General features: G+C 43.7%; 3 protein-coding genes and 1 long non-coding RNA gene across 4 annotated transcripts; 2 read left to right on the top strand and 2 right to left on the bottom strand.

The window, feature by feature from the left end:
- Positions 1-511: 511 nt before the first annotated feature.
- Positions 512-27,788, bottom strand: LOC129601378 (uncharacterized). Its single transcript, XM_055500176.1, has 5 exons — positions 27,669-27,788; positions 26,381-26,643; positions 25,103-25,321; positions 24,289-24,420; positions 512-817 (listed from the first exon to the last, which is right to left on the bottom strand). Exons 2-5 carry the CDS (start codon positions 26,624-26,626, stop codon positions 587-589), a joined length of 828 nt encoding a protein of 275 aa, XP_055356151.1. The 5' UTR covers positions 26,627-26,643; positions 27,669-27,788; the 3' UTR covers positions 512-586.
- On the top strand, positions 3,481-5,209 carry LOC129601380 (uncharacterized). The gene is made up of 3 exons (XR_008692212.1): positions 3,481-3,762; positions 3,848-3,929; positions 4,157-5,209. It is a non-coding gene; the product is annotated as an uncharacterized LOC129601380 (long non-coding RNA).
- On the bottom strand, positions 20,796-22,459 carry LOC129601377 (uncharacterized). Its single transcript, XM_055500175.1, has 2 exons — positions 21,347-22,459; positions 20,796-21,152 (listed from the first exon to the last, which is right to left on the bottom strand). Exons 1-2 carry the CDS (start codon positions 22,055-22,057, stop codon positions 20,895-20,897), a joined length of 969 nt encoding a protein of 322 aa, XP_055356150.1. The 5' UTR covers positions 22,058-22,459; the 3' UTR covers positions 20,796-20,894.
- On the top strand, positions 21,731-23,925 carry LOC129601379 (uncharacterized). Its single transcript, XM_055500177.1, has 2 exons — positions 21,731-23,013; positions 23,112-23,925. The coding sequence occupies exons 1-2, from the start codon at positions 22,425-22,427 to the stop codon at positions 23,213-23,215; spliced, it is 693 nt and encodes a 230-aa protein (XP_055356152.1). The 5' UTR covers positions 21,731-22,424; the 3' UTR covers positions 23,216-23,925.

Genomic DNA, 27,788 nt, shown 5'->3' with positions numbered 1-27,788 from the left:
ACTGATAAACTGACATCCGTTCAACAACTTCAGCTGCAGTGGAAATCCGTTTTTTAACGTGTATTAATTTAATTTCAATTCGGTGTATTTTTAATTGCAAGTTTAGCAGTGTAATTGTTATCCGGTTTCTTGAGAAATTATCCAATTAATGCACTTTAGTATTTTATAATTACTTTATTTGGAGAAATATATAAATTTTTGGTTTATTCCTTGATTTTATTTCCCTGTTAATTTACGAACGCGCCCGGAATCTCCGGGCATATCGAAGTGACCTTAATCCAGTTTTTGTGTTTCCCAAAATATTAGATTTTAATCATATATATCTGAAAATATTTTTTATTCATGAATGTCGATTAAGTTTGATTTTAACTGTATTTTCTTTCCACCTTAAACGTTATGTTTTTTTCCACAAACTAAATTTTATTTATTCGCGAATTTATTTGTTTTCCCATCTGCCCATTGCCCAGCAACACCCGAGAATCACAGCCATAATGCCATTCACACCAATAGCACGCCAAAGAAAACTAAAGACTAACGAGCGTCCAAACCAAACACACACCGGAACCAAATAATACCGCCTGAAAAATCATGCATCTTTTTCGGCAATAAACAGTCCCCAGGCCTGATCGCCGGCATGACAGCGGCCCACCTTGGCGTTCCATCCGCTGACGATCTGCTCGTAGTCCTCGCGGGAGAACTGCTCCACAAACTCCGCCTCCAACGGCTCGAATTTGCGCAGTTCATTGTGCAGCACACTGATGAACTGCTGCGTCCGGTCGTCGGCTTTCACGTGCACGAAACCCACTTCCTCCAGCAACTACACGCAAAAGAGTTAAGGTTATCGACAACTTCTCCGTGCAAAGACGCGCTGATGTTACGCTATACAATTAGTTACCAATTTAGCAGTAAAATTAATTATATAAAATATGAAATTAATATTAACGTCCAGTAAAATACTGTGAAATAAACCGAGCCGAATTCAATAACTAATTAGTTAAATTTAAACAGAACTATTCATTAAATTGTTTTCATTATAAGTGTTAAAACTAGTGAAAAGAATGGTTAACTGAATAAATATGCTAAATTTAACTACTGCTGTATATAAATTACAAAACACAATCAATAAAACTAAACTAAAGCCGCAAAAGTTAAACAAAAATTCCGCATAATTATTCAGAATAAAATAAAGGTCACTTCTATGCGCCAGGGATTTTCCGGCGCATAGCGCTTTCGTAAAATACAAGTACAAAAACAAAAAGTATGATACATAAATCGGTAGAGCAGATATATATAAGCAGCAGGATCGGCTCTATCAGCCAACTTTTTAAAAATTAGAATTAATAATTCTATTAATAAATAGAAAATCGAATTAAAAAAATGAATTTCCAGCGTGGGAAAAATAATTTCGATAATTCGGAAAGAAAAATCGTGATTGGCTGGCTGCGGATAAGCCCCGCCCCCCAAGCACAACAATAGAATATTAAAATTCAAAATTCAAAATTACGTAATTGGCCTAGTGGCTAACGTACCCCGGCACCACTGGTACCGGGTGCAAACATTCCACTCTTGCTCTTCTTCAGTTTCCAGATCACCGTATTTCAAAACAGCATTTTCTATTTTCGACCTGTATCCTTGAAATTAACACTTGTGACCATGGTTAAATTTCAATGTAAACAGTGTGGAAAAATTATTGCACGTAGAGATGATATGCAACGCCATATCAAAGAAGTTCATAGTAACAAGAACCGCGTGACCTGTGAGAACTGCCGCACCGAAATGCTTCAGCGAGCACTTCCACGCCATCAGCGCAGTAACTGTCCACCAAAAAGAAAACCGCGGGAGCCCCGCCTGAAAGCCGTTGTTCCTACGGGGAAGCGTAAGCCTACGAACCCCACGGCGGTTACACCAGCGACAGCAGCTCAACCTGCATGGAATTCTACAATGCCGCCGTCAACTGGATCAAGTGCGCCACCGGTTTCGCAGGGAAAAGCTGTGTTAGTTTCGCGTGCTATTGATGTGAAAAATGTTAACCAGTTGAAATGTGAACGCTGTGGAAAATTTGTGGGATTTATAGAAAAGTCAGTCTCGGTTATTTCTACTGAATGCCATGATTGTCGGCTTGAAGCCGTACATTTGTTGTTCGCACTCAGTGGCGGGAATTGACTGTGAACCAATTAGAATAAAATTAAAAATGTCGTAGGTGTGTGCTTGCATTCGCTTACCCAATGCCATGAGGTAAAAGTAGAGCAAATGTTAAACAATGAAAAAAAATCGTGCCCGGTGCACGACTTTTTTGTTACAGCTCGGTCACAAATTAACTGGCACAGTATTTATCCTTAAATTTTGTCCATACTGCGTTTTTGTTTACCGCTGTTCTTCGCGTTTTTCCTTTGAAATTTCATCAAAATACTTATTGAACTAAAGAAATTGGAAACCTAAGAAAGCCTAAGAAAACCTAAATAAGTCGCACGACGGCAACATGGATCCCTTTATACCGCAGGACGACTTTGAACGCCGCGTCATAGAGCTGCTATATTTCCGACGGGACGAGCTTATGCAGCTCGAATATTTTCAGTTGGATTTGCAGGAGCAGCTCAACGCTGCGCATGCTGCGCCTGCTGCTATGCAGAATGTGGAGCAAGCGGCCGCGCCGGTCAATGCGGCCGGCGGCGGTGGTGGGGCTGCTGTGGAGGACTGGGGGCCGGAATGGCCACCCGTTGTTGTGGAGGAAGTGCCGATGAATGGGGACGCTGGGGGATGGGGAGCAAATGATGGCCAGCCGGCTCCGGCGGGTGGATGGTGGGATGCCCCCGAGGGCGAAGACGGGATGCCAGAGCAGGCGGAAGAAGAAGAACCGGCCGCCGAAAGTGACGCCGATTCGGGCTTGGGCAGTGACGGGGAGGACGCGATGGACACCGAGGAAGACGAAGAAAACTAACGTAAGACCTTTTTGTTATTCAATCATAATTTTTCAATAATAGTGCTGGGAAAATCATTTTGTGTGACCGAAATTAAAATGGAAATGAATGGGAATTTTGCAAAATTTTCACGGTAGAATTTGCAGTCTTCATGCGCACGCGATGCTGAGAAAAAATGCAATAACAGTCAGGCAGTCACTAATCGTAGGTTTTTTTTGTAGGGAAGGATGGCGGAGGACATTCGTTTTTTCTTTCAGTTTTGAATTTTTATCTCTTATTGTGACTTTGTCTGAATGAATTATCCCACCACCAAACTACGCAAGTTGTTGTTGATCATAGTGTTATTTGATTAATGCTGCTATGGAAAGCTATTTCTTTTCGGATGCTTTTTATGAAATTCGCGATGTGTATACGACGTTTATTTTTTTAAATTTTTTCTGCGCGGATTAAGAGAAAATAAAAATTCCAGCGAGTAGAAAGAAACTCACATGAGCAGGCGGTTACTTTCACGAACATTCCACTTCCGGTGAGAAATCATTTTCATTTGAATTTGAGTTTGTACATTTGGTCATCTACGTCATATTAATTCTCAATGGATTTCGTGTGAGCATTCCCAACGCCACCATGGGATACTAATGCGAATGGCACTTGTGTGATGTATGCCCAATCAGGGAGAGTTTCGCTAACAGGTTTCCTCACATTATCGTATGCAGATCGTTCCAGGCGAGCGGAGAAACGACTGAAAGACGATGTGCTGCCGTGTGTTTTTAAAGGTATTCCCGATGCCATGGGTCCGCAGACAGATGCTGTGCAAGCAAGCAGACAGCCCAAAAATATCCTCTCAGTAAGTTTGAGTATTTTATTTTATTATTAATGCCTCCTAACGTTCGGGACTGTTTTTATTAGTTTAATTGTGTTACTGTTGTCAGTTGCAGTGAGATCTTATTTAGAAAGCTGAACGGTGCATTTTGCTATCCAGCATAATTTTCCCTTCCCTGAACCATTTATTTGGTAAGCGTAAGATGTCAATGGCCCGAAAAATGTCACAGTTTAATGATTTTAGTTGTATTAAAACCATTACGCTCGCTTGAGAGTTAGCTACAAAAAATGGTTTTCTCAATTTTTTAATTACCGAAATGTTAATATTTTCTGTAATTATTTTGTATTACAATTCGAAATTTAGTGTACGTACAATACATGATGTTGATTCGCTAATAAATAAATGTGCTCTATTATAGGTTAGCTCCGCAAATACCCGTTCCGAGAAGAAATCCAGTCATATCTACCTATCCCCCCATTTATCCTCATCAGTTTATTATCCATAGTTCCTGTCGTACGAAGCCTTACACGAAGCCTTCCTGTCGTGCGAATCCTTAGTCGTACGAAGTCGTACGAAGCCTTTCCGTCTTCCGATTAACGCACTACACTTTTCCACAGTTTCCTTGATTTTTTTACGAGATCCAATAGTTGAGTTGGTCATATCCAGAACGACCGCGATGCAACTGTCCTCTACTACTCCTTCAGTCCCTTCCGTTTCGCAACACGTTGTACTAGCTGGAGATAATTTACTGGAAATTAATACGTTCGATCCCAATACCCTAAGCGTGCAAGATTATATCAATGAGCAAGTTAAACTGTCTGATACGCAATGAAAGGAAGATGCGTTTTATATCGTCAATCTGGGAGATGTCGTCAGCAAGCACCGTATCTGGAAAGAAAAGCTGTCCCGTGTTGAACCGTTCTATGCTGTAAAATGCAATGATGACATCGGAGTATTGCAAACTTTGGCCAGCTTCCGAACCAGATTCGATTGTGCCAGCAAAAATGAAATCAACAAAGAGCTGTCGCTGGGCGTTCATCCCAACGGGATCATAATTGCTCACCCGTGCAAGACATCCTCGCACATCAAGTTTGCGGCTGAACACGTCAACACGATACCCGCATGACCACTTTTGACAACGAGCCCGAACTGCACGAGCCCAAACGATCAAACGTCTCCATCCTGGATGCAAGCTGCTGGTCCGTATTCGTACCGATGGCCCGCTGGCTGTGTGCAATCTGGGGATCAAGTTCGGAGCCAGACTGCAGGAAGCCAAGCGCTTACTGGGTGTAACCAAGGATCTGGAATTTAGTGTAATCGGGGTCAGCTTCCATGTCGGCAGTGGATGCACCAACGTGGATGCCTACGCCAAGGCCATTATGTGGGTTTGCGAATTGTTCGATCACACTAAGGAAACTGGAACGCCATTGACGATGCTGGATCTGGGTGGTGGATATCACGGACAAGTTGGGGCTCCTACTAATTTTGATGAGGTATGTGCCGAATTTTTGATATTACAGGTTTTCTTGGCATATTGGTCGATGAGTCATCCTCTAACACATACTCGTACACTGTGTAGAAGCACTTCATGTCTTGGCTTTTAAATACAGTGTATGAGCTTTTTTTCGGCGGGTTAAGCTAACTCTACCTGGAAAAAAATCGTTTTTCGGTTTGCGTATTTTGTGAAACTTCCGAAAGTTTACGATTTTTACGGTGCTGAGATGCGATTTATCGACTTTTCGTTACCAGATGTTGCTCTTAGCCCGTTAAGGGGTGGGAATATTGTGTTTGCGTTTAACAGTCTTGAGAATGCCCCCACATGCGGGCTTGAAAGACTGGGAAGACCGCCTGCATTTCCGTATTGTCGGCACTTTGTGAATTGTCGGGTCATGTGCCCTGATCAATTTTATGCCTATCCGACAACACCGCGCGAGCGGAAATTGTCGCGATGCGGTTTATTTATGCGTATTTTGATTTGCAGATTGATGAACAAGTAAACCCTGCCCTGAACAAATACTATCCGTCTGAATTGGGAATTCGCATCATTGCCGAACACAGACGTTACATGGTCGTTTCCGCATTTACGTTGGCTGTCAACATTATCGCTAGGCGTGTGGTGGATGCGCAACCGGTATGATTAATTCCTGTACAAGAAAAGTATTATAAGTCGATAGATTATTACGTTAATCTCCCTTTACAGAAATCGGACGAGAAACCACCAAGTTTATGTATTACATCAATTACGGCGTCTATGGCTGTTTCAACCGCTGTTCTACGTGCTATCAGAGATGTTCAATTCCAGCATTATGGGGATATACGTGCGACGGAATCGACTGCATTGTCAAATCCTGCTGGTCGCCCGAGATGTCAATGGGATAATGGCTGATCTTTGAGGATATGGCGCTTTCACCTGTGATGCCTCATCGACATTCAACGGTGTGCCGCGCCCATCCATGATTACATCGTGTGTCCATGAAACTGATTTCGCGCTGTTCCACAATCATCCTCAGCCGGTCATGGAAGAGATTCAGGAAATTACTGCGGACATGGGAGAGTGCCGAAAAGTCTGTCGCGTACAACCACTGACTTTCGGCGAGGGTGTTAGCATGGAAGAACAGATTCTGGAAGATGTGGCCATTCAGTTGCGCTGCCCAACGGGTGGACTATTACGAAGTGCCCTAGCTGCTGAAAGTGGTGTTAATATATATCGGCAATTTATGCAGGGATTATCGACAGCCAGTTTCGTATACGTTCTTTACTACTTTATTGTTGTAAGACAATTTTTTCTCAGCGTCTGTATTTCGTTTTGCTAGTCTTTTGCATCAACATGTCTAATGATAATCAGAGCATGTGTTTCTTGAGCGGTAGGATGTGAGCGTCTGATCTGCAACGATTATCTATAATCTATGCCGAAATAACTTAAGCCGACTACTGTAGTGCACCACAACTGTAAATGCTTAATAAAAAATGGAATAGACGTAGTGAGCTATTGTGGAAAGCGCCGCATTCGGCACGTAAATATTGTATTAAAAACTTAAAAATTCCTTATTGGCTTAGTGGCTAAGCGACACATTTTGTACTCGTTTACATGCATATAAAGAAGATGCGGCAGCAAAATTCAACATTCGATCTCACTTGCTTGGTTTTGCGTAATAGCTGCAAATCTTTTGTTTTGGACTTTCACAATTATTGCTGTATTGTGTTACCATGGATAATAACACCGACCATCCCGCTCCTGCCGCTCATTTTCAGGATGCCACCGCCCAAGTCGAGGCATACCTGCAGACCTTGGCGCCGACGACGTCCACGTTGTATTTTGATCATTTTAAGATGTTGGAAATCCCAGCAACGCCATTGCTCGCCCAGTTCACCAACATCCAGTGAGTTTTAGTTGCATTATTAATTTTGAAATATTCAAATAATTCGGCAAAAATTTTAAAATTGATAAAAATACGTAAGTAAATGAAAAGCAAATTTATAGATCCATCACTGCGGCCAAGTGTGGCCTTACATCGCTCGCCAATCTCCCCAGTAAAGCGACATTGCAGTCGCTGTACTTGGAGGGCAACGCTCTTTCCGGATCGGCCTTGGAGGCCCTCCGTGACTGTCACTCCCTCCGGCAGCTCCACCTTCCGGACAACCTGTTTGACTCGGCGGATGACTTCCGACCGATCCGAAACCTGCCTTTGGATGTACTGGATGTCGGATACAACCCGATCACCCGCAGTTCGTCCTGTCAGGAAGCACTGGAGCTGCTGTTTCCCAACACCGACATCCAAGTGACCGGACACCTCGTCCAGGAGGATTCCAGCAGCGATGAGGAATCGGAATTATATGTTTCCGATACTGGTAATTATTTTTATTAATGTTCTTAATTACTATCTAACCGTCTTGCGTTCCTTTTTATTTATCAATTATATTTTTTTACTAGAATTCGAAGAAGAATCCACCAAGGATTCTGAAGAAATGGCAGCCGCCGTCAAGGCGCTGGAAGAAGGTAAACTTGATTTTTAAGCTGAATTATTTTTAATTTGCTTTTAATTCTTTTTATTCGTAGATCCGGATTGGGAAATGGATCATGTGAGCAACTCGTGCTCCGAGGATTCTGCGGATTTGGAAATGTAATTTGTTTGTTGTTTTTCCGCTACTTGTGTTATTTTTCTAGCATTGTTGAATGAAATTAATAAAAATCAGTCGACTGCGGTCTCAATTAACGTTTGACGGATTATTAAGTGCTCGCACATACGTTAGTTCAGTTTACTTTTACAAGTATTTGCATACACATACAAACTTAACGTTACCACAGCAACGCTCCGTAGCTACTTTACCCATCTAGTTGCTAGTCTACCCAGCCAGTTGCTAGCGTATACGATTTATTACAACCTGCAAAATCAGTTGCTGACTTACACCACTGGAACTCGATCTCATGTAAATTATTTGTAGTTATCTGCTATTACAAACTTGTAATATTTGACTTACACGATTTATTTGTTTGTACTAATCTCTAAAATGTCCGAGTACCTTTCTCCAATGGATTGGGAGGCCTGGGGCCGTAATTTTAATGAAAGTGTAGCGTCCTTTAACGCTGAATTCGATATCGTGGATGAGATCCTGCGGGAAGCTGGTGTGGTTCCCGAAGTGCGCGAGGGATTTGTCGATCCGGATACACAGAAAGAGCAGTTCCTGCCTCGTTACGAGGCCATCTCCCCGCCGCCGCTCGAACCGGATCCTGTTCCCGTTCTTATCCATGTGCCGGAACCCAGCAATACTACCCTGTTTCAACCGCCATGCCAACTGGTGCCAGCGTTCGACCCAGCGCCTCCGATGAACCCATCCCCACTTTCGCTCGGTGAACAAGCATCGCTGCACGAGTTCCTCCAAGTCCGACCTGGCGGCTTGGTTTCGATGTTCGCCAACGTGGACACTGTGACTTTGGCGCAAGCCGAGCGTTGACGATCAACATCACCCGTGAGAATGGCATCCCGCAGTTCGCGACCTTGCATACCAGCCGTGGGAAGGAGAGGGCCGGCTGTGCCACCACCATGGGCGAGCTGCGTGCAGTGCTGCGCTTTCTCCTCTCCGCCGAGTGCGAAGCCCTGAGCCGCAGTCCGTCGCCACCTGTCCAGAGGAAAGAGCTAGCCAGCCCGTCGTTTCGAAAAGAGTTCTCTCTCACCCTGCACGCCGCCTGGATCTCTGGCAAGCACCTGCAGCTGCGGATTTCGCGCGTGGGCGACAACCATCGCAGCGTAGCCACTCCCAAGATCAGCCAGACTACCCTCCAGCGCCTCCGGGGCAAGAACTGGTACGAGCTCCTCCCGCAGCTCTTCCCGGGGTTCTCCCATGGGATCAAACGTAAGGTCACAAGTTCATTCAAGTTCAGTTCATTGTTCAACAAGTTCAGTTCAACGTTCATAAAGTTCAATGTTCATTAAAGTTCAATGTTCATCAAAATTCATTTCCGTTCAGTTCGATGTTCATATTTTCCCGTTCAATGTTCACTGAATCTAATTTTTTTATGGTAAAATGTATTTGTTATATTGGCTACAACGGCAAGAACTAACTAAATTATTTCTTCATTTTTTTAGCGCTGCCGCAGGAGTTTTGGAACGACTTCCGGGCTTACCTGGCTATAGAAGCCGTCCATGCTGCGCGCTCGAAGGACATGGTTGGACCGACGGAAGACCAATTGTTTTCCATGTTAACCGAACTGCATGCTACCAGTTTTTACAGCATTTTAATTGAACTGATGCCTGTGTATTCTGATTGTTCTTTTACATGCTTTGCAAGCATTGAATACGTGCGTCAGCAGTGTCAGGTGTTAAACTTTCCTGTCAACTATTGTGTAGCCTAGCCACTGCGTAGGTTAGCAACAGCAGTGCGTACGTTAGCTCCTATCAGTATTTCAGTTTTTGCTCACTTGTTCTGAATAAAATTCAGTTAGCGTGTTCTTTGTTCTGAAAGTGTTGCAAATAAATTTTAAAAATGGATTACACATTATCAGATATTGATATGGCTGACTTGATAGCGGATGGTGATTGGGATGATGATGATGGTAATATGCAGTTAGATGATGATACTTTGCGTGATGCCGCGTTATTAGCAGCAGCAGATGACTGGGAGTATGAAGATTCCGTGCCCCAGTGCGGTGGTAGTGCGAGCATAGCTGATAGTGTTGACGTTCGGTGCATCGGTCGTAAATATTCTCGAAAGTTTCGTGTTCATCTTAACACTTTTGATATTCAAGTTTCCGAGTTAAAGGATATTCCACACAGTGATATTCCGCAAACTATTTGGTGTATTCTTGAGTACATTTTGTCTGTTGTTTTAACTGGTGTAAGCGACCATGACGCGGTACGCCTACGTGTAGATTCTCGTCATTTTAATCGCCCTTTGTACACGTCCTTGACGCTACGGTCTGAACTCAGTGTAAAACGTTGGATGGCTGATATTCAGCGCGTTTTGAATAGTCATGAAGAGTTCATCATTGATGATTCCTTCCAAATTTTTGTCCAGCATACGGAAATTCCTGTGGGTCGCTGTCTCAAGGATGTACCTGCATTGCTAATGCGGCGGTTGAAGAAGATGAAGTCCGTGGTGGTTGTGGACGGCAACGATGACCTTTGTATGGCGCGCGCCTTGATGATTGGTAAAGCCTTAGCCGACAACGACCAGAAGCTATTCCGAAGCCTGCGACGTGGTAAGCGAAAGATTACAAAGTTAGCCAAGCAGCTTATCCAGGAAGCCGGTTTACCAGAGCGGCCGTACAGTCTGAGTGATATCCCGCGTTCGAAAGAGTTCTTACGAAATATCGCATTATTGTGGCTAGTGTTGATCATGCGAACGCGATAGTCCATAAAGGTCATAAGCATAAGAAGACCATAATTCTGCTGCATCATGATGGTCATTTCGATCTTTTGAAATCGTTGCCGGCGTTTTTTAAGCAGAGTTACTGGTGTTTTGACTGTATGAAGGGGTACGATAATCGCATCCATCACCGTTGTAGTGCTTATTGTTCTTTATGCCTTCGTGTTGATTGCCCGCGAGATGCAGTTAATCCGATTGTTTGTGGGGACTGTAATCGTACTTTTCCTGGGCAAGATTGTTTTAATTACCACAAGGTCGGTAGTGCAAAGGGTCGGCATCGACAACGTAAAGCTATCTGTGCGACCGTGAGGCTGTGTGCCCAGTGCCGATGTATTTACTCCAATGCCCGGCGAAAGCCGGACAATCCCCATCGTTGCGGTGAGACCAAATGCAAGACATGCGGTGTGTTTGACCTCCCGGCTGATCATCGCTGCTACATGCGTCCCAAGCCGTTTACGTTGGACCGGAAGACGAAATGCAGCGCCTCCAAGTTTTTGTATTTTGATTTTGAAACTTATGTTTCATCGTCAGGCGACCTTGTGCCCAACTTGGCGGTATGTTTTGACGCTGCATATATTTCATAGTGTAACTACAAAATGCTGTGTTATAATAGGTGGTGCAGAATGACGAGGGGGTTGAATGGATTTTCCCGGACTCTGTTAGCGATATTGGCCAGGACGTTACCGATGACCTTTGCGCATTCCTTTTCCAGGAAAACCACCATGGTTATTACGTCATTGCCCACAATTTTAAGGTATTCTGTCCAGACAGTTCATTTAGATTCACTCTGGTATATCGGACTGCTTTTCATAGGGGTTTGACGGATACTTTATCCTCAACTGGTTGCTGCGTAATGGCATCGTCCCAAAGGTCATCATGAATGGCGGCAAGATTTTGATGTTGGACGTCCCGGCACCGTACAACATCCACTTCCGTGACAGCTACAACTACAATCCGCAAAGTTTGTCCAAATGGCCGGCGACCTTTGGATTGGAGAATGCCAGCAAGGGAACCTTTCCCCACCGATTCAATCGGCCCGAGAACTGGAACCGCGTTGTGCCTTTTCCTTCCAAGGACGAGTACGGCTATGGCAGTATGAAGCTGAAGGACCGGATGGATTTTGACAGGTGGTACGATGCGGAGTTTGCGGCCAAGGGCGGAGTTTTTGATTTTCGGAAAGAGTTCGTTCAGTATTGTCAGAATGACGTCACGGTATTGCGTCAGTGTTGCCAGCAGTTTGCCCAGCTCTTCACGGACATTAGCGATGGCCTGAATCCTTTTGTCTCGGCCGCCACCATTGCCGGAGTCTGCAGCGTGTACTGGCGGACCTTCCCGCTGAAGCCGGAGCAGATCGGCCTGATTCCCAACCAGGGCTTCGGACGCAACCGCCCACAGTCCGCCAAGGCCCTTCGTTGGCTACAGTCGATGGAAGCCGAAGGTCAGTGCGAAATTCAGTCAAAGGTCACCGGCTCAGAGCACAAGATCGGCTCGTACTTTGCAGACGGATTTTGTGTCCAGACGAATACGGTTTACGAATTTCACGGCTGTTGGTTCCACGGCTGTCCTCAGTGCTTTGCCGGCAATACCGTGCATCCATACCGCGGCCTAAAGATGTCGGACATTTACCGGGAAACCATGGACCGCGACCAGTATTTTAAAGATATGGGATACAAGGTAATTGTCGTATGGGAACATGAGTATGACAGGATGCGCGTCACTGACCCCGAATTCAACGATTATGTTCGCACCGTCAACATTCAAGCCGGAATCAATCCGCGGGATGCCTTCTACGGTGGACGCACCAACGCGGTCAAGCTCCATCACAAGGTGGTCGAAGATGAACGGATCTGTTACTACGATGTCTGCAGCGAATATCCGTTCGTCAACAAGACCAAACGGTATCCCACCGGACATCCGACCATCATCACTAAGGATTTCACGGATCCGCGCCACTACTTTGGCCTTATGTCTTGCAAAGTGCTGCCGCCAGACGACCTGTACTTGCCCATCCTTCCGTACCGAAGCAAGGACAAGTTGACCTTTCCACTGTGTCGGACCTGTGCCGACCAGCGCATCTAACGCCCCTTGTGAGCACGAGCCGCACGAGCGCGCGCTGACTGGCACATGGTGTACACCGGAAATCGCGGCAGCGCTGGACCGTGGTTACGTCATCGCGGAAATCTATGAGGTATGGCACTTTGACCAGCACGAAGACCACCTCTTTGAAGGATACATCAACAAATTCCTAAAGATCAAGACCGAGGCCAGTGGATGGCCGACGGACGTCACGACCGAAGACCAAAAGACCCAATACATCCAGGAATACCAAGCCAAAGAAGGCATACAGTTGGACCGTGAGAAGGTGCAGGAAAATCCCGGTTTGCGCTCCTTGGCCAAACTGATGCTGAATAGGTAAGTGGGTTACAGGATTCCCACTTCATGAGCAGAATTTATGTTTTGTTGTAGCTTTTGGGGCCGCTTGGGTATGCAGAACAACAAGTTGACCACGGAGTACGTTAGTGACCCGGCCCGTTTTTACGAACTGCTGCTGTCCGGCCAGTACCATGTCCACTCGTGGGACCTTTTTGGAGAAGAAGTCCTGCAGGTCATGTACACCAAGGAGGAAGGCTTCATTGAAGATAATCCTAGCACGAATGTGGTACTTGCTGCGTAAGTACTAGTGACCTCGCACGTTTCTGGCCATGACCTTTCTTGTTTTGACCGTGACCTTTCCCTGTTTCTGACTGACCGCAGGTTTACAACTTGTTGGGCTCGGCTGCATTTACTGCAATTCATGGAACAGGTCCAGGACCGACTGTTATACTTCGATACAGGTCAGTCAAAGACGTGCTGCGTTATACACGATCGGCAATTGCACTGTTGTATTGCAGACTCTATTATCTTCGTGGACCGGCCCGACCAGCCCAAGCCGGAAACGGGCAAGTTTTTGGGTGACCTTACGGACGAACTGAAACCCGGACAGTACATTACCGAATTCGTTAGCCTGGGTCCGAAAACATACGCGTACAGGACTAATGATGACGTCAGCATCGTTAAGCTTAAAGGTTTTACTCTCAATGGAGCTACTAGTGAACTGATCAATTTTGAGCGCATGTTGTCGATGTTGGACACTTCAGAAGAAGTGAATGTTAATTATCCTGATTCTATACAGCGCCATAAGCCCAGTTTAACTTTGCGGCAGCGCGACATGTCTAAGAAGTTTCGTATGACCTATGACAAGCGCCGAATTGTTGAGAATTGGAACACTTTACCGTTTGGCTATGTACCAAAGTGAATAAACAATAAAATCTGACGTTTGAAGTTTTAATTCATTTTGCAACAGTAATTACAGTAGGTCGACAAAACCGCAGCAAATCAACATTACAAAATCAATTAGTAACTATTAAAGTCAGAACATCAACAGCATTAAATACATATTCCGACTGCCCCATCTCCCACTGGTTGGAAGGAGAACTGCCAATGTAAGGACTGGATTCAGGAGTCTTGTGTTGATCTTTAGTCCGCTTTTGTTGCAGAAATGACTGCCGCGACAAGTCGTAGGAGGAGTTCACGAAAGGTCAGCCCGTAATGTTGTAGATAGCGGTGGCATTGCATGCTGTGTCGTTCACGCAGAGGTCCAACAGCCGAGGGCGGTGGGCGATAACTTTTATAATATTTTCAAGGCAGACGAACGTTATTAGAATAACAATCAACATTAACCACAATAAACCAATACAAAACTTTCCCGAGGCGGTTGTCGATGCGCTCGACCAGGTCCAGCCTGGGAATCATGCCCTGTAAATTCGCCATTTTGCTCTCTTAGGCGTTCACTGTTCACTTAAATAATTACAAACTGAACTTGAAATACTCATCTGCTGTGTTGGTAAGACTCTGCGTAGGTTAGCCACCGTGTCGCTCAGCCACTGTGTCGGTTAGCTACCGCGTCGGTTAGCCACCGTGTCGCTTAACCACTATACCACCGGAAACAAACGAAATAAAAGCCGTAATTTTCCTTGATTTCTTTTCCTTTTAAATAATAAACGAAAATGAGTTTCATGGAAAGTTTTGGCTGTTCCGAGTACGCCACGTACGAAGCGCGATTGGCAACGTATAGTGACTGGTGTCATCCTTGCAGGCTTAACGCGTCGCGCTCGTTGGCAGAGGCAGGGTTCATATATTCGGCCACATGCTTTGCAACGTGTTTCCACTGCAAGCGCACTCTGTCGGACGACTGGGAGGATGGGATGGATGCGTGGAAAAGCACGTGTACCTCAATCCATTCTGCGGATACGTGAGGGCCATGCGCGGGCGGGCGTGGGTGGACCGTGTGTACGACCTGACATGGGGAGGAGCCCAGCCTTTGGATTGGTGGACGTAGACATTTAAGTGTTTTCGACCAATTGTGTGCGTTTGAAAGCGCTTTTGTACGTCTAACTGTTGTTTTTTATGCGCAAACATGTATTCAGTGCTTGATAGTGATCCACGTTTTAAGGCATGCTTTGGCTGTTGTGTGCGGACCGACCATGTCGGGAAAAAGTGAATTTGTGTTTAATTTAATTAAAAACCGAGAGCAGATGATAGACCGACCGCCTGATCGCATTGTGTATTGTTATGGTGAATATCAGAAAGGATTTGATCTGCTACTAGAGGCAGAGCCGAAAGTGGAATTTGTTAAGGGCATAGAAGAAGTACTAGCCAATGATGATTTCTTTAATACTAATCAACACACGCTGCTTATTATTGACGACTTGTCACACGTGATCAATAAGGATATGCGATGTACAAAGTTATTTACGCAAGGCATACATCATAAAAATGTATCCGTGATTTTAATCCTTCAAAATCTCTATAAACAGGGAAAAGCGATGAGAGACATTATGCTAAATTGTCAGTATCTAGTACTGTTTAAGAACGTGCGTGACGTAAATCAGATTAGTACACTAGCTCGGCAGATGGGTCTACCGCACCTGGTGGACGCTTATCGAAAGGTCACTTCAGAGGCGTACCAGCCAATCATTCTGGACTTGAGAAGTAACTGCCCCGACTATTTAAGGGTGCGATCTCATGTGATGCCGGATCAGTATATGCGGATTTATTTAAGTAAGAACAACAGTACTCCCTGCCTAAAGCCATGTCGGAAAGAGTGAAGGCCTTAGCGCCCTACATTATTACTTTACGGAGTCTGAGGCCGAAACAGCGGAAGGTTTTACTAGAGTATGTTAATCGGAACCAGCTGAAAGGGATAGAGGAGATTGCAGTCAATATTATTAAAAATACCATTACCTTGCCGCCGGCTCATCTGGATACCTGTAAACGACACCGAAAGTCCCTGAGGCTCTTGGCACTACGCCGATACCCGACCAAGAAAAAGCGAAAGATCCTGCAGCAAGGCGGATTTATTGGAGCACTTTTACCCGTCATTGCCGGTGTGCTAGGCAGTTTAATCGGCAATGGATGAATTTTTAATTGTACCTAAGCGAATAATGGACGACCGCCTGGCCAATAAAATTCAGTTGAACAAGCAACCTCCGGAGGCGGTAGAAGTGATATCTCTAGACAATTTAGTTGCCAAGATCGTTAACCGTAATGATATAAGCGAGTACGAGAAGGCCAACCAGCTATCTTCAACGTTAGAGCGCTTTCTTGCACTGAAGCCACGTGCGATTCCCGAAGAAAACCCCATCCAAATTCCCAAGTACGTCGCGCCAAAACCACCCAAGCCGGCTAAAGAGCCCAAACGCAAAGTACCCAGGCGTCAGTTGAGTCCGCCAACTACACCAGCAGAAGTTGACCACCAGGAAATTTTTCATACACCACCATCCGGTCGACTGCGTGCCCGCAAAACAAAAGGAGGGCAAAAGGCGCAGGCAATCCACGAGCCAAGTGGATAACCTTACCGTAGCATGTCCTCTTTTTGCCGTCAGTTCTACGCCTTTGCCGAGTTTTCCGGATAAATTGTGTCTCAACGTGTTGCAATGAATCAACTCCTGAAAAATATCTGGACGCAAAAAATCCCGGAAGCTTTGGCGGCGTAGAAAGGTTTTATCAAGCGACAAAGCAACACAAACTGAACCGTGGGAAGGCCAAGGAGCTGTTGGAGGAACTGGATGAGTACACGGTAACAAAGGACCGTTCGAAACGTTTTAAACGCAATCAAATTGTGGTCACGGACCTTCAAATGCAGTATCAAATTGACTTGGCTGATTTTTCTAAATATTACAAAGAGAATGATGGTATAAAATATCTGTTGTTTGCCATAGACTGCTTTTCTAAAAAATTATGTGTGGTTCAAATGAAAAGCAAAAATGCTACGGAAACAAGAAATGCTTTGCAAAAAGTGTTTGATGACTTGGGTGAACCGATGCGTGTACAGACTGATAAAGGGCGCGAATTTGTGAATGATATTGTTCAGTCATTTCTGAAATCCAAAAGAGTGGAATTTTTTACATCCGAGAATGAAGATATAAAATGTGCCATGGTGGAGAGAGTAATACGCACTATAAAATCACGCATGGTCCGGCTATTCAGACACCGAGTGTCCACACGCTATACCGATAAGCTCAATGACCTGGTGCATTCGTACAACCGTTCTGTCCACCGCGCTCACGGCATGCGCCCTGTTGATGTCACCGAAGAAAATTCATTGGAAGTATTTAACAAGCTGTACAAAGACACTGTCGCTGAAGAACCCAAGTTTAAAGTGGACGATACGGTTCGTCTAGCTGTTAACAAGGGAAAATTAGACAAAGGATATAATTATAATTTCAAAGAAGAAATATTCACCATTGCCAAAGTCGTACGGCACAAGATTCCTGTATATCGGCAAAAAGATGAGCACGGCGTAATTATTAAAGGGCAATTTTACGAGAAAGAATTATCACGCGTGCGGAATGTGGAGAATAAAGAGCATACCATTGATTTTGTAATCAAACGGCGAAAAGGTAAAGCACTAGTGCGGTGGTTGGGATACGGGCCAGAACACGACTCGTGGATCAGTGAAAAATGTTTGAAGGATCGCCATTCTACTTAACGCTGCCCAGCGATGTCAACAGTTTCACCGAAAATACTGCATCGGACTGGACAACACGCCTTAAGCATCCCATATCACTCAAAGGGCGCTGGGAAATGGCTTTGGTGGAATTTCAGTGCAATAATTCTTTATATACTCTGAGTCATGACCAGCATATTATTCTGGATACTGTATATGGCCTGGAGTATACTAGAGTCTGGGATAAAGAGAAAGAGGCCAATACGGATCGGTTAGTAGAAATACTAGGGCGGAGTTCGTATACTGAGGACATAGTAGTGCCCGCTGGTAATTATAAAAATGTGGCGGCAATACTGGAGGTGATCAATAAGAACGCACCAGTGATGAGCATGAAGAGCCCTTATTTCCGCGTCAACGGAAGCCTTCTCAAGAACTTGAGCATTTTGCCAGAAAATAAGTATGTGCAAATGCAACTCGATAGCCATAATAATCAACGGGTCAAAATTACTGTTGGAACACCACGAACAACCGTGTATTTTCCCCCGGAATCCATGGCATTGCAGAAAATACTGGGATTTCGAAAATCACACCTAACAACAGACTTTTGGGATCTCACCCCACAAAAGGCAGATTTTTTGGCTGTTGATGGCGTTGTCGAAACGTTTATAGAAAAATGCAAGGATGAAAATTATTCCGAAACTCGGGAATTTATTGCTGATCAAGCGGCTAATGCCCATTTGCAAAATCAGAATTTATTTGTTTATTGTGATGTGGCTGACTACAGTTTAATTGGCGATACTGCAGCGCAGTTTTTGCGTAATGTACCTATTAGAGGCGGTACGGATCCTCTCGTGGAAGCAAGGTTCGACAAGGCCCATTATGTCCCTGTTATTGCTCAGCATTTTGAGACAGTGCACTTGACATTGGCTGATGACCTGGGAGAAAACGCCAAGTTCGAGAACGGCAAATCGTTGGTGAAATTGCATTTCCGACCGCAGAAGCTGTTTTAAAATGCCTTTAGTACCGTATGTTCCTGACCCACGGCGGTATGAAGACGTTTTCGTGGCGCAGACTGGTGGTAGCCCTCTTCTGCGCTATCGTGGTACTTTGCAGAATGGTTCTGGTTTTGCGCAAGTATTAAAGAATATTATTGCTAAGATTTCTTCATTTGCTAAACCTATTATACGAAGAGCGGCACCGCATGCTAAGGCAGCACTCGAAGCAGCAACACCGCACTTGCAAGAAGCAGCCACCGGAGCTATTAAAGACGTTGCTGCACAAGCCAGCGAAGCTATTAGTAGACGGATGCAGCAAGGCGAAGGTGTGCGGAAAAGCGTACTCGTAAAGCCCGTAAAACAACCAAAGCGTGCCCGTAGAATTCCCCCGACAAATATTCCTGATTTTCTGTAATCATGGCTATGATGATGATGCCCAATTCAGACCAGCAATGCAGTTGGAAAATCAGCTCTTTGCTTTGCCTGCAACATTGACCGACCGATGGCGCACTGAACACGAGAAACTTAATCCTACAACGATATTTACCGAGGATGGGACGGCTGGCGATATTAACTTCTACATTCCTCCTAGTACGGCCGGACTGTTGAGTTTAGGTGACATGGTACTGGAGTTGGAAGTGGCAATAAAGGTCAAGAAAAATAACCAGAATAATTTTGAAATAATCACTGCCGCTGAGGGGGTGGCCCCGGTGAACAATTTTCTGCATTCAATATTCCAATCGGTTCATGTAACGGTGGCTAATCGCCTCATCTCGGACGCGGCAACATTTTATCCGTATCGCGCTTATTTTGAATCATTGTTATTTCATTCTCCGGAAGCGCAATTTTCGCAATTAAGCTCAGCGGGCTATGCGCTGGATTTGCCGGGAAAAATGAACAATCAGACCGATAACACTGGTGAAGTATGGCGGCATGACCTTTTTGGGAAGGGAGAATATGTACAATTATCCGGAAAAATATTTGCCGATTTATTTGACCAAAGCAAACCGCTCTGTACGGGCATTCCTGTCCAAATACGATTAGTTATGAACCGGCCAGAATTTTGCCTACGTGTTTGGGATGCCGATAAAGATACCAAAACATACAAACCATTCATTCGGAATGCTCGGTTATCAGTACGCCGTTATATTCCGGCTCCGGACTTTATGACCGCTGTAGCCGGCCAGTTACTGAATCGCACGGTTAAGTACCACATTGAACGGATTGTCATGCGGGTGGCCGACATTCCGAAGAACACCAAAGTACTGTAGTGACCAATCTGCAGATTGGTCAAATTCCTAAGGTGGTATTCATTGGTTTCCTGGACAGCGAAGATTTTCACGGCAATTACCAGAAAAATCCATTTAATTTTCACCATTTCGACGTACGGCAGATAAGTGTGGAAGTGGATGGACAAAGTTATCCGACCAAACCATACAATGCTGATTTTGCGAAAAATCAGTCATTGGAATGTTACGATGGGTTGCTGGATGCACTGGGCGCAAAAAACCATCCCACCGGATGCTGGTCGGTCAATCGTAATGGCTATAACGAAGGATACGCTATTTTCGGTTTTGATTTGACACCTGGTCATACGGGGCGTGGACCGTTGACTTTAATCAAACAGGGAAATTTAAGTGTGTCGGTGACCTTTGCAAAGTCACATGCTAAATCGCTGATGATGGTGTGCATGATGGTGTTTGATAGTATTATTGAGTTTAACCAGCATCGTCAATTGATTGCTGACTTCTCAACATGAACTCGGAACAATTATCGGCGGCCATGCGGGCTAACCCTATTACTAGCTCGACATTCCGTGGTGTGTTTGCTGCCGATGAAGTACCAATGGATCTACAGCCTTATCCTGCATCATGTATCGTCAATACGGACCCAGCAAAGCAGCCGGGAGAGCATTGGGTAGCCATATACCAGGACCAAGCCAGTGTCATTGAATTTTTCGACTCGAATGGGAAATTACCGGCGTACTACAGCAACGCACTCAGGCAAAGATTTTCTGGTAGTGTTAGACTAGTGACCCAAGGCGAAGTGTTGCAGTCTGAATTTTCTACTGTGTGTGGACAGTACTGTATGTTTTTTATTTTACAGAGGTGCAGTGGTCAGCCATTTGGCTCAATTGTTAAAATGTTTACTGATAATAAGGCGAGCAATGACAAGATGGTTTGCCGAACTGTTAATCATTATTTCCAGCTTAATACAGAAATATGCAATAGCAAATTTCTAGAAAAACAGATTGTTCGTGCATTAATATGAAATAAATAACCAGTAATTACGGCATGCAGCGTTACGCGTTACATCATCATTTTATCCAACTGGGCACGCACTTCCTTACGGAACTGTGCCAAGTAGCCATCAACATCTAAATCAATACACTGACCCACATCAAGCTGATTAAGCAACAACAACACACCATGAATCTGCTTCTTTTCCAGAACGTCCTTTTCGGCAGTGTTCCATTCTTCATCCGTAGCGATTCCGCGCATCGGCGTACGACCAGTCGCATTTTCACGGTGCTCACGAATATTGCGGAACATAATTTCAGCCAATTCCTAATAATTAAATCGGACCAGTGTGAAAACCTGACGGTTTAAAAATAACAAAGTGCAAAAACTGACAGCTCAAAAATTACATGTTGTAAAATACACGCATCGCAAAAATTACACATTGTTAAAAACCGACAATTAAAAATGACAGTGTAAATTGTAACAAGTAAAATTAAAATAATTGTACGTATTCAACTAACCTGTTTCAACGAAACGGAAGCGAGACCAGGCTTGGGATCCGCGGCGACATCGTGAGCTTCGTTGGTGTCCCGGATCTCCTTCAGCAGCGTAAAGTCCACCACCAGTTCCTTGAGTCCTTCGTAGGCCTTCCGACCGAAAGAAATACCGACCTTGGTTGGGTACAAATCTTTGTTAGGCGACAGGTTGAAACGGCGTACAGTGGCCAGGTCCATGTTGTTGTAGCGGCTCCACTGGAAGTACAGGTTGTCGTCCAGGCAGTAGTGAGGAGACAGCTTTCCATTATCGAACAATGGCGGGCACGACGAGACCAAGTCGGCTTTACCAGTCAGCATTAATCCACAGAGGCGCAAAAAGTTGTTGATGGTCATGGCGATGTACTTGTTGGCATCCACAGGTTTAAAGGTACCATCCGGCTGCTCTTTGAATTCGGCTAGGACCACCTTCGTCCCTCCCTCCAACCAGCGAACCAGGGCAAACTTGTCGAACCCGATTTTGTAGACGGGCAGTCCCTGTTCAGTAAAGGCGTAGCGGGCATGCTTGCCGGTAAGAACGGATGCGCTGTTGCTGCTGCTGCTGGCGATGTCGGATTTCTTTTGGCGCTTGATAGGTTCCAGCTGCGTCCGGTCTTTGGAGATCTTCATGGTGATCTTGCGCTTAGGATTCTTTCGGGCCGGGGTCGAGGTCGACGGGATATCAGCAAGAAATTCCATTATTGAAAAATGTTGTTAAAACAAAAGGTCACCAGCGATTTTCAAAGTTAGATCAGAAAAGGAAAACAAAACTGAAAACTGTTTTTCAGGGCTCTGGCTGTAGACTGATTTTATACTGATAAGTGGTTAAAGCTCATCCACCAAATCGTTAGGCTAGCACTGTGTAAGTTAGCCACTGCAGTGTGTACGTTAGCCACTGCGTCGGTTAGCTACACCATTGCGTATGTTAGCCACTGCGTCGGCTAGCTACACCATTGTGTAGGTTAGCCACAAGAGCACTGCCAATACACTTCAAATACGAGCTACAGCAAAATCAGTTGTCACATTTGGATTTGATGTTCACTTGTCTTATTAGAGTGCTGTCAAAATGGCTGTTCCCTGTGTTGTTGATGCTAAATATGTTGAGATTCAAAATGTTAAAGTGTTTAAGCATTTTGCTATTATTTGTCCTGAGAAAGGCAAGAGTATGTTCGCGACAGTTTTCCATCCATCTAAGAAATACATTGTTGAAGAATATGGATTACGTAATGTGAACAAGGGTGTTATATTTGGCATGCAATTGTCAGAAAATATCCGCAGCCTGCGTAATACGATCGATACCTGGTACTCTGTTATGTTTGACGATTTCGGTGACGAACACGATTGTGGTCTTCCTCATTGTAAGGGCGAGCGTCAGTACGATGTGCAGTTTTATGCAAAGGGTGCAGACAAGTGTGCCGTCCTAGCCAGCATTCTGAAGCCAGCGACCGTTCTCAACCTGGACGATTTGAAGTGTCCATCGTTTTGCCAGCTGTCCAGTGAACGTCCAGACAAGTGGAATAAGCCTGTTGCGTACGCCAGATGGTTGGAGGGGTACCTGAACCAGAAGACCTGCACGACCTGCATGAGAGAGCGACCGGATACCAAGAAAGAGCTGACCCAAGATGAATGCGAATGCGGAACCGTCCACTGGATCGGTAAGAGTATTTGTACCGTAAGAATCCTTACGAATCGTTAGTCATTTGTACCAGTTGATTTTGCATATACGTAGTAGCAATGGTACTCGTATTAACAGACTGTCAAGGTGACCAATGTTGTGGCGACTGCGGAGCTAAACTGCATCTTGGACCTCGCTCAGTTGGAGAAGACACTGTCGATGGCCCAGTACCTACCGCATAGATTTTCCGGTTTACTCCTCCGGACACTGCATCCCATTAAAGGTCACTGTCAACTATATGCTAATGGCCGGATTACAGTCAACGGCGGCACATCTAGACGGGAGTCCTGCGCTCTCTTGCATTATTTTACTAGTGTATTACGTCAGTATGGTTATCGCTGTATGGTTACAAATTATCGTATTGTTAATGTAATTGGTTCCTTTAACTTTGGTCAGAAGTTAAATCTGGAAAGTATTAGTAATCGCCTGCAGTTATCCTATACTCCTGAATTATTTACTGGTTTGCCTATTCGCTTATCCGCATGCACTGCTGTTCTTTTTCATTCGGGGAAATGTAATTTTCTGGGCGCAAAGTCTGTGGAGTGCTTGAATGCAGCGTTAACGGAATTAAAATCAAAGCTGTGAACAACCGTCGCTTCGCTCGCCCTGTGTTGGTACCAGTACGATCGTTCACCTAGTACACTGCACTCAAAAGCAACTTACAAATCGATAAGCCAGCTCGTGCTGACTTGGTTGATAGAGATGACTCTAGTACGAAAACGAAGATAATAGTTTTCCCAACTTAGTTCCCAAAGCCAACTTTGAAAAGTTTGTTCTGCAGAACTCAGACCTTTTGGAGAAGCAAAAATGCAATGGTAGATTCAAAAGTGTTTCCTGTGATGTGATTGGTCCAGCAGCTAACTGGAACCAGCCAATCACGATTTTTCTGTCCGAATTATCGAAATTATTTTTCCCACGCTGGAAATTCATTTTTTTAATTCGATTTTCTATTTATTAATAGAATTATTAATTCTAATTTTTAAAAAGTTGGCTGATAGAGCCGATCCTGCTGCTTATATAATATCAGCATAAAGATTAAATAAATTCCATTCAGAATAAAAAACCCTAGAACAACTATGAAAACCGCTTCTGATTTTTAGAAAAAAAAATTGGATCCTTCATTTCATAACCGTTAAATCAGTCAACGCAACTAGCACAACACTACACCAAACAGTTCACGCCACCGATGTTGTGGCCAGTACACTACGATCACAAGCAGTTATAGCGCCGATTCGCGTCAAACTAAAACCCTGACCTGGCCGTACTGGGCGACGGTCAGCAGGATATATCCGCGCTGCTGGACATAGGTCTGGAAATCGGTGGAATGCGCCTTATCGCCGCAGCAATAGTCGGTAACCAGCAGTTTCCCGCCGGGTTTCAGCCATTTCTACACACAACGAAAAACCCGGGCGTATGCAATATGTTTATAACGGATTTTGTAGAGTAGTGGCGACATAGTGGTAGTAACGCGCAATTCAGGAAGTTAATATTTCAAAATATCTGTTATGCATTAAACTTGGATTTTTCTACAGTATAAACAACCATATTTTCATACACTGCATTTTTAGCATCACATTCATGCACAAAAAAACTAATTCCAAAGTTAAAAATACTGAAAAAATTATCAAGATCAATAAAACAAAATAGTCCACGATTACAGACTACCGTATAAAATTCGACATATTTTGTAATCTAAAAAACCACATATTTCTTATGCGATACAAATGCTTTAAGTAAAACACGTAAAAAGGATTTAGTATCACTATCAATGATAGAATACGCTTGTTTAGGTATCTACTGTTCTATCTATTTCAGCTTAATTCGCATTATTTACTGTTTTTAAAAATAATATTTAATTTATTAATGATTAATTTTCTATTTCATTTTTAGTCACCTATCTGTATTTATCCACGGTTAATTTTTATTGATAAACGCATGAGCATTTGTAAGCGGCGGAATAATTTAGCAAAGATTTATTTTTAACTTACTGCGCTTTATTTTTTATTATATTTGTTCACCAGTGATTTATTTTGTATTTATCAGTAATTTGTTTTAACTGATCAACGTACAAACATCTGCTGGAATAAGCGGCGTTTATCAGCGATATGCAGGATGACATCGCGGCTGTAGATGAGATCGAAGCTCTCGGCGGCATACTCCCGCGTCAGGATGTCGGCAATCTCCAGATCGACGCTGCCGGCGGACAGCACCGCCTCGCCGCGGCGCTCCACGGCGATGGAGAACATGTTGGACGACAGATCCACGCCCGTCACATGCACGCCGTATTCCTGAGAAAACGACATTTAGCAACAGCGCCCCAATTAAATTATAATTAAACTTTACACTTAACAATTAATATCTCGTATTAATTTATTATTTTTAATTGAATAGAAGGAATTTATTTCTCAATATGTACAAAGTGAGCTTCGCTCAGCAGTTATAATCAAATGAAGAATTTGTCCCAATTAGCGTGAGAAGAACTGTGCACAACACACTCATAGCATTACCGCGCATAATCTCCAAACTTAAACGTTGAAACAAGAAACAAGTCGAGTTCTCAAAAACAATTTTTTACCAATCTCCTTTAACGTGACAATGCCGGTCTCACACCAAGAGTTATTAAAGGATTTATTAACCATTGAATCTTACCAATTAATAACTTCAAATTAATTACTGCTGAGTGCTTAATTTAATATGACCATAATTAATTTACTATTTTTTATTACCACTTTATTATTAATAGCTAATTTTTTATGTATCCTCTTCCCATTGATCCTTTTCTCTGTCAACCTCGAATCTCTTTTTTTGCTGCGGTATCATAACAGAACCATAAAAACGACGAAAACCGTCCATTTCGTCTAATTTTATGGAATTTCTTATGTTTGGAATGGAATGGAATTTTATGGAATTTCATGTTATTTTATGGAATTTCTTATGGAATTTCTTATGTTTCTTATCTTATGTCTTATGTTTCTCGAATTTTATTAATTTTTTTTTTATATTGTCGTTAATTTTATAATAAGTAAAAGAAAACGTCAAACAAACAAGAAAAATTGAAATTTCGTTACCAAAATGTGACTACTGCACTGCTACAACGGGCTATGCGGGCGCTACGATATACAAGATCACACTTCGCGCCACTACACTACGCTGACACAGCGAATATCAATGCATGGGTACGATCCCCGATCAGGATAGCATAGAGGAAGTGTTTCTTTTGTAAGCGCCGTTTTGTTCTGGTGCATAGTTTGTACTCGTACCATGATACTTATTAAAGGTTACTTAAAACAAAAGTCGACACAGACTGACACAGTGTTTAAACAATACCAGCGCAATAGTATGATCACCTTGGCCATGTGGAAGGCGCTGCCGGCGATCCCGGCGCCGACGTCCAGGACATACTGGCCGCGCTGCAGCCCCACCATCTGGCAGAACTCGCTGGTGGTCCGCTGGCCGCCGGTGCTGACGAAGCCGTCGCCGAAGATGGCCTCGTACTTCAAAATGCCCTTGCGCGAGTACTGCACTTCATCCAGGAATCTCCCGAACTCCATCCCGCTGGCGGCGCACGGCACCTTCTCCAGTAACCAGCACATTCCGTGCGTTTCTTCGTCTGCGCGGGAAAAAAATTCATGCCGATTCACGTAAATAATAATGAAATAAACATATAACAGAAAAGACCATAAATAATAAACACATAAACAATTCCATTAATTCGCAAAACTTAAAATAAAATATCGTAAATATAAAGAAAAACCTAGAAAAAGCCCAGTACATTGCCGTGCGTTTCTTCGTCTACACGGGAAACAAAATACCTGTCGATTCACGTAAAAAATATTTTAAAAAAATATAAACAACAGAAAAGATGCATAAAAAATGCATCGAAAATCCTATTGATTCGCAAAACTTAAAATTTAATATCGCAAATGCAAAGAAAAACCTAAAAAAACGCAGCACATTAGAATAAAACGGACCTTATATAAACACAAAATGGCGACGGCTTACGTCATAAACTGGAGTTGGGAGCTGGACTTTCTAGTTACAATTCCCGGTTGCACTTTATAACTACAGCTCCCAACTCCCACACATGAGTCATCACAACTGTACACTGTATATATTTCATACGTGTATGAAACACGCTACATATGCAATACTAACATCCGCACACAATTCGATGATATTATCATTAGACAAAATTTTAATTTTTGATTGTATTATATAATCGGTTGTCTGGATTGTGTTTTCACTTTAAAGTAAGTATTAAAGGCACGAAATCATAATAAATCACCATACATAAGCAAGAAAATATACTATCAAAATGGCACGCCTAGTGTGTAAAAAGAACTTTTGCGAAGCAGTTAGCAGGAACATGCATTGTTCTAATGTTAATTTTAATAATATTGCTCGAGGCCTTTTTTCGGAGTAAGTCATAATATGAAAACCAGTATCAACAACTGTTCAGCACTGACAGTTGAAGATTTAATCAACGGAAACGTCACCCCATGGTCGAGTGTTAAATTCCGTGTCGACAATTCGACGCTTTGAATATGTAAGTCGAAACCGTTTATTTATTTCTTTTGCGGAAACCTCCAATTTACGCTTATTCCGCGTAATGTTAAACGGATAGTTCACGGTTACATCATTTGGCTGGTCTTGCGGTGCCAGGCTTTCTAATAGCATTTCCTTCAGGCTTTCGAGGTTCAACTGTTTCCTGGCTTTCCTTGTTAAGGTAAAGCCCTTGACCTTATCGTTTCACTG

The sequence above is a fragment of the Paramacrobiotus metropolitanus genome, unplaced genomic scaffold (assembly GCF_019649055.1).
Source record: "Paramacrobiotus metropolitanus isolate TYO unplaced genomic scaffold, Prichtersi_v1.0 Parri_scaffold0000232, whole genome shotgun sequence".
Classification (NCBI taxonomy): domain Eukaryota; kingdom Metazoa; phylum Tardigrada; class Eutardigrada; order Parachela; family Macrobiotidae; genus Paramacrobiotus; species Paramacrobiotus metropolitanus.
This window is presented reverse-complemented; position numbering and strand designations above follow the sequence as displayed.

Bases quoted from the DNA above. Each gene is read 5' to 3' on its own strand.
- LOC129601378 (XM_055500176.1), bottom strand. From the start codon at position 26,626: ATGTGCTGGTTACTGGAGAAGGTGCCGTGCGCCGCCAGCGGGATGGAG. The intron at 24,421-25,102 runs GTACGTTGATCA...CGTTGTGTGTAG, and splicing joins GCTTATTCCAGCAGATGTTT to AAATGGCTGAAACCCGGCGG. The intron at 818-24,288 runs GTCAGGGTTTTA...TTTTGCGTGTAG, and splicing joins CCGTCGCCCAGTACGGCCAG to TTGCTGGAGGAAGTGGGTTT.
- LOC129601379 (XM_055500177.1), top strand. From the start codon at position 22,425: ATGGCTGTTCCCTGTGTTGTTGATGCTAAATATGTTGAGATTCAAAAT. The intron at 23,014-23,111 runs GTAAGAGTATTT...TCGTATTAACAG, and splicing joins CGGAACCGTCCACTGGATCG to ACTGTCAAGGTGACCAATGT.
- LOC129601377 (XM_055500175.1), bottom strand. From the start codon at position 22,057: ATGGAATTTCTTGCTGATATCCCGTCGACCTCGACCCCGGCCCGAAAG. The intron at 21,153-21,346 runs GTTAGTTGAATA...TTTAATTATTAG, and splicing joins CTTCCGTTTCGTTGAAACAG to GAATTGGCTGAAATTATGTT.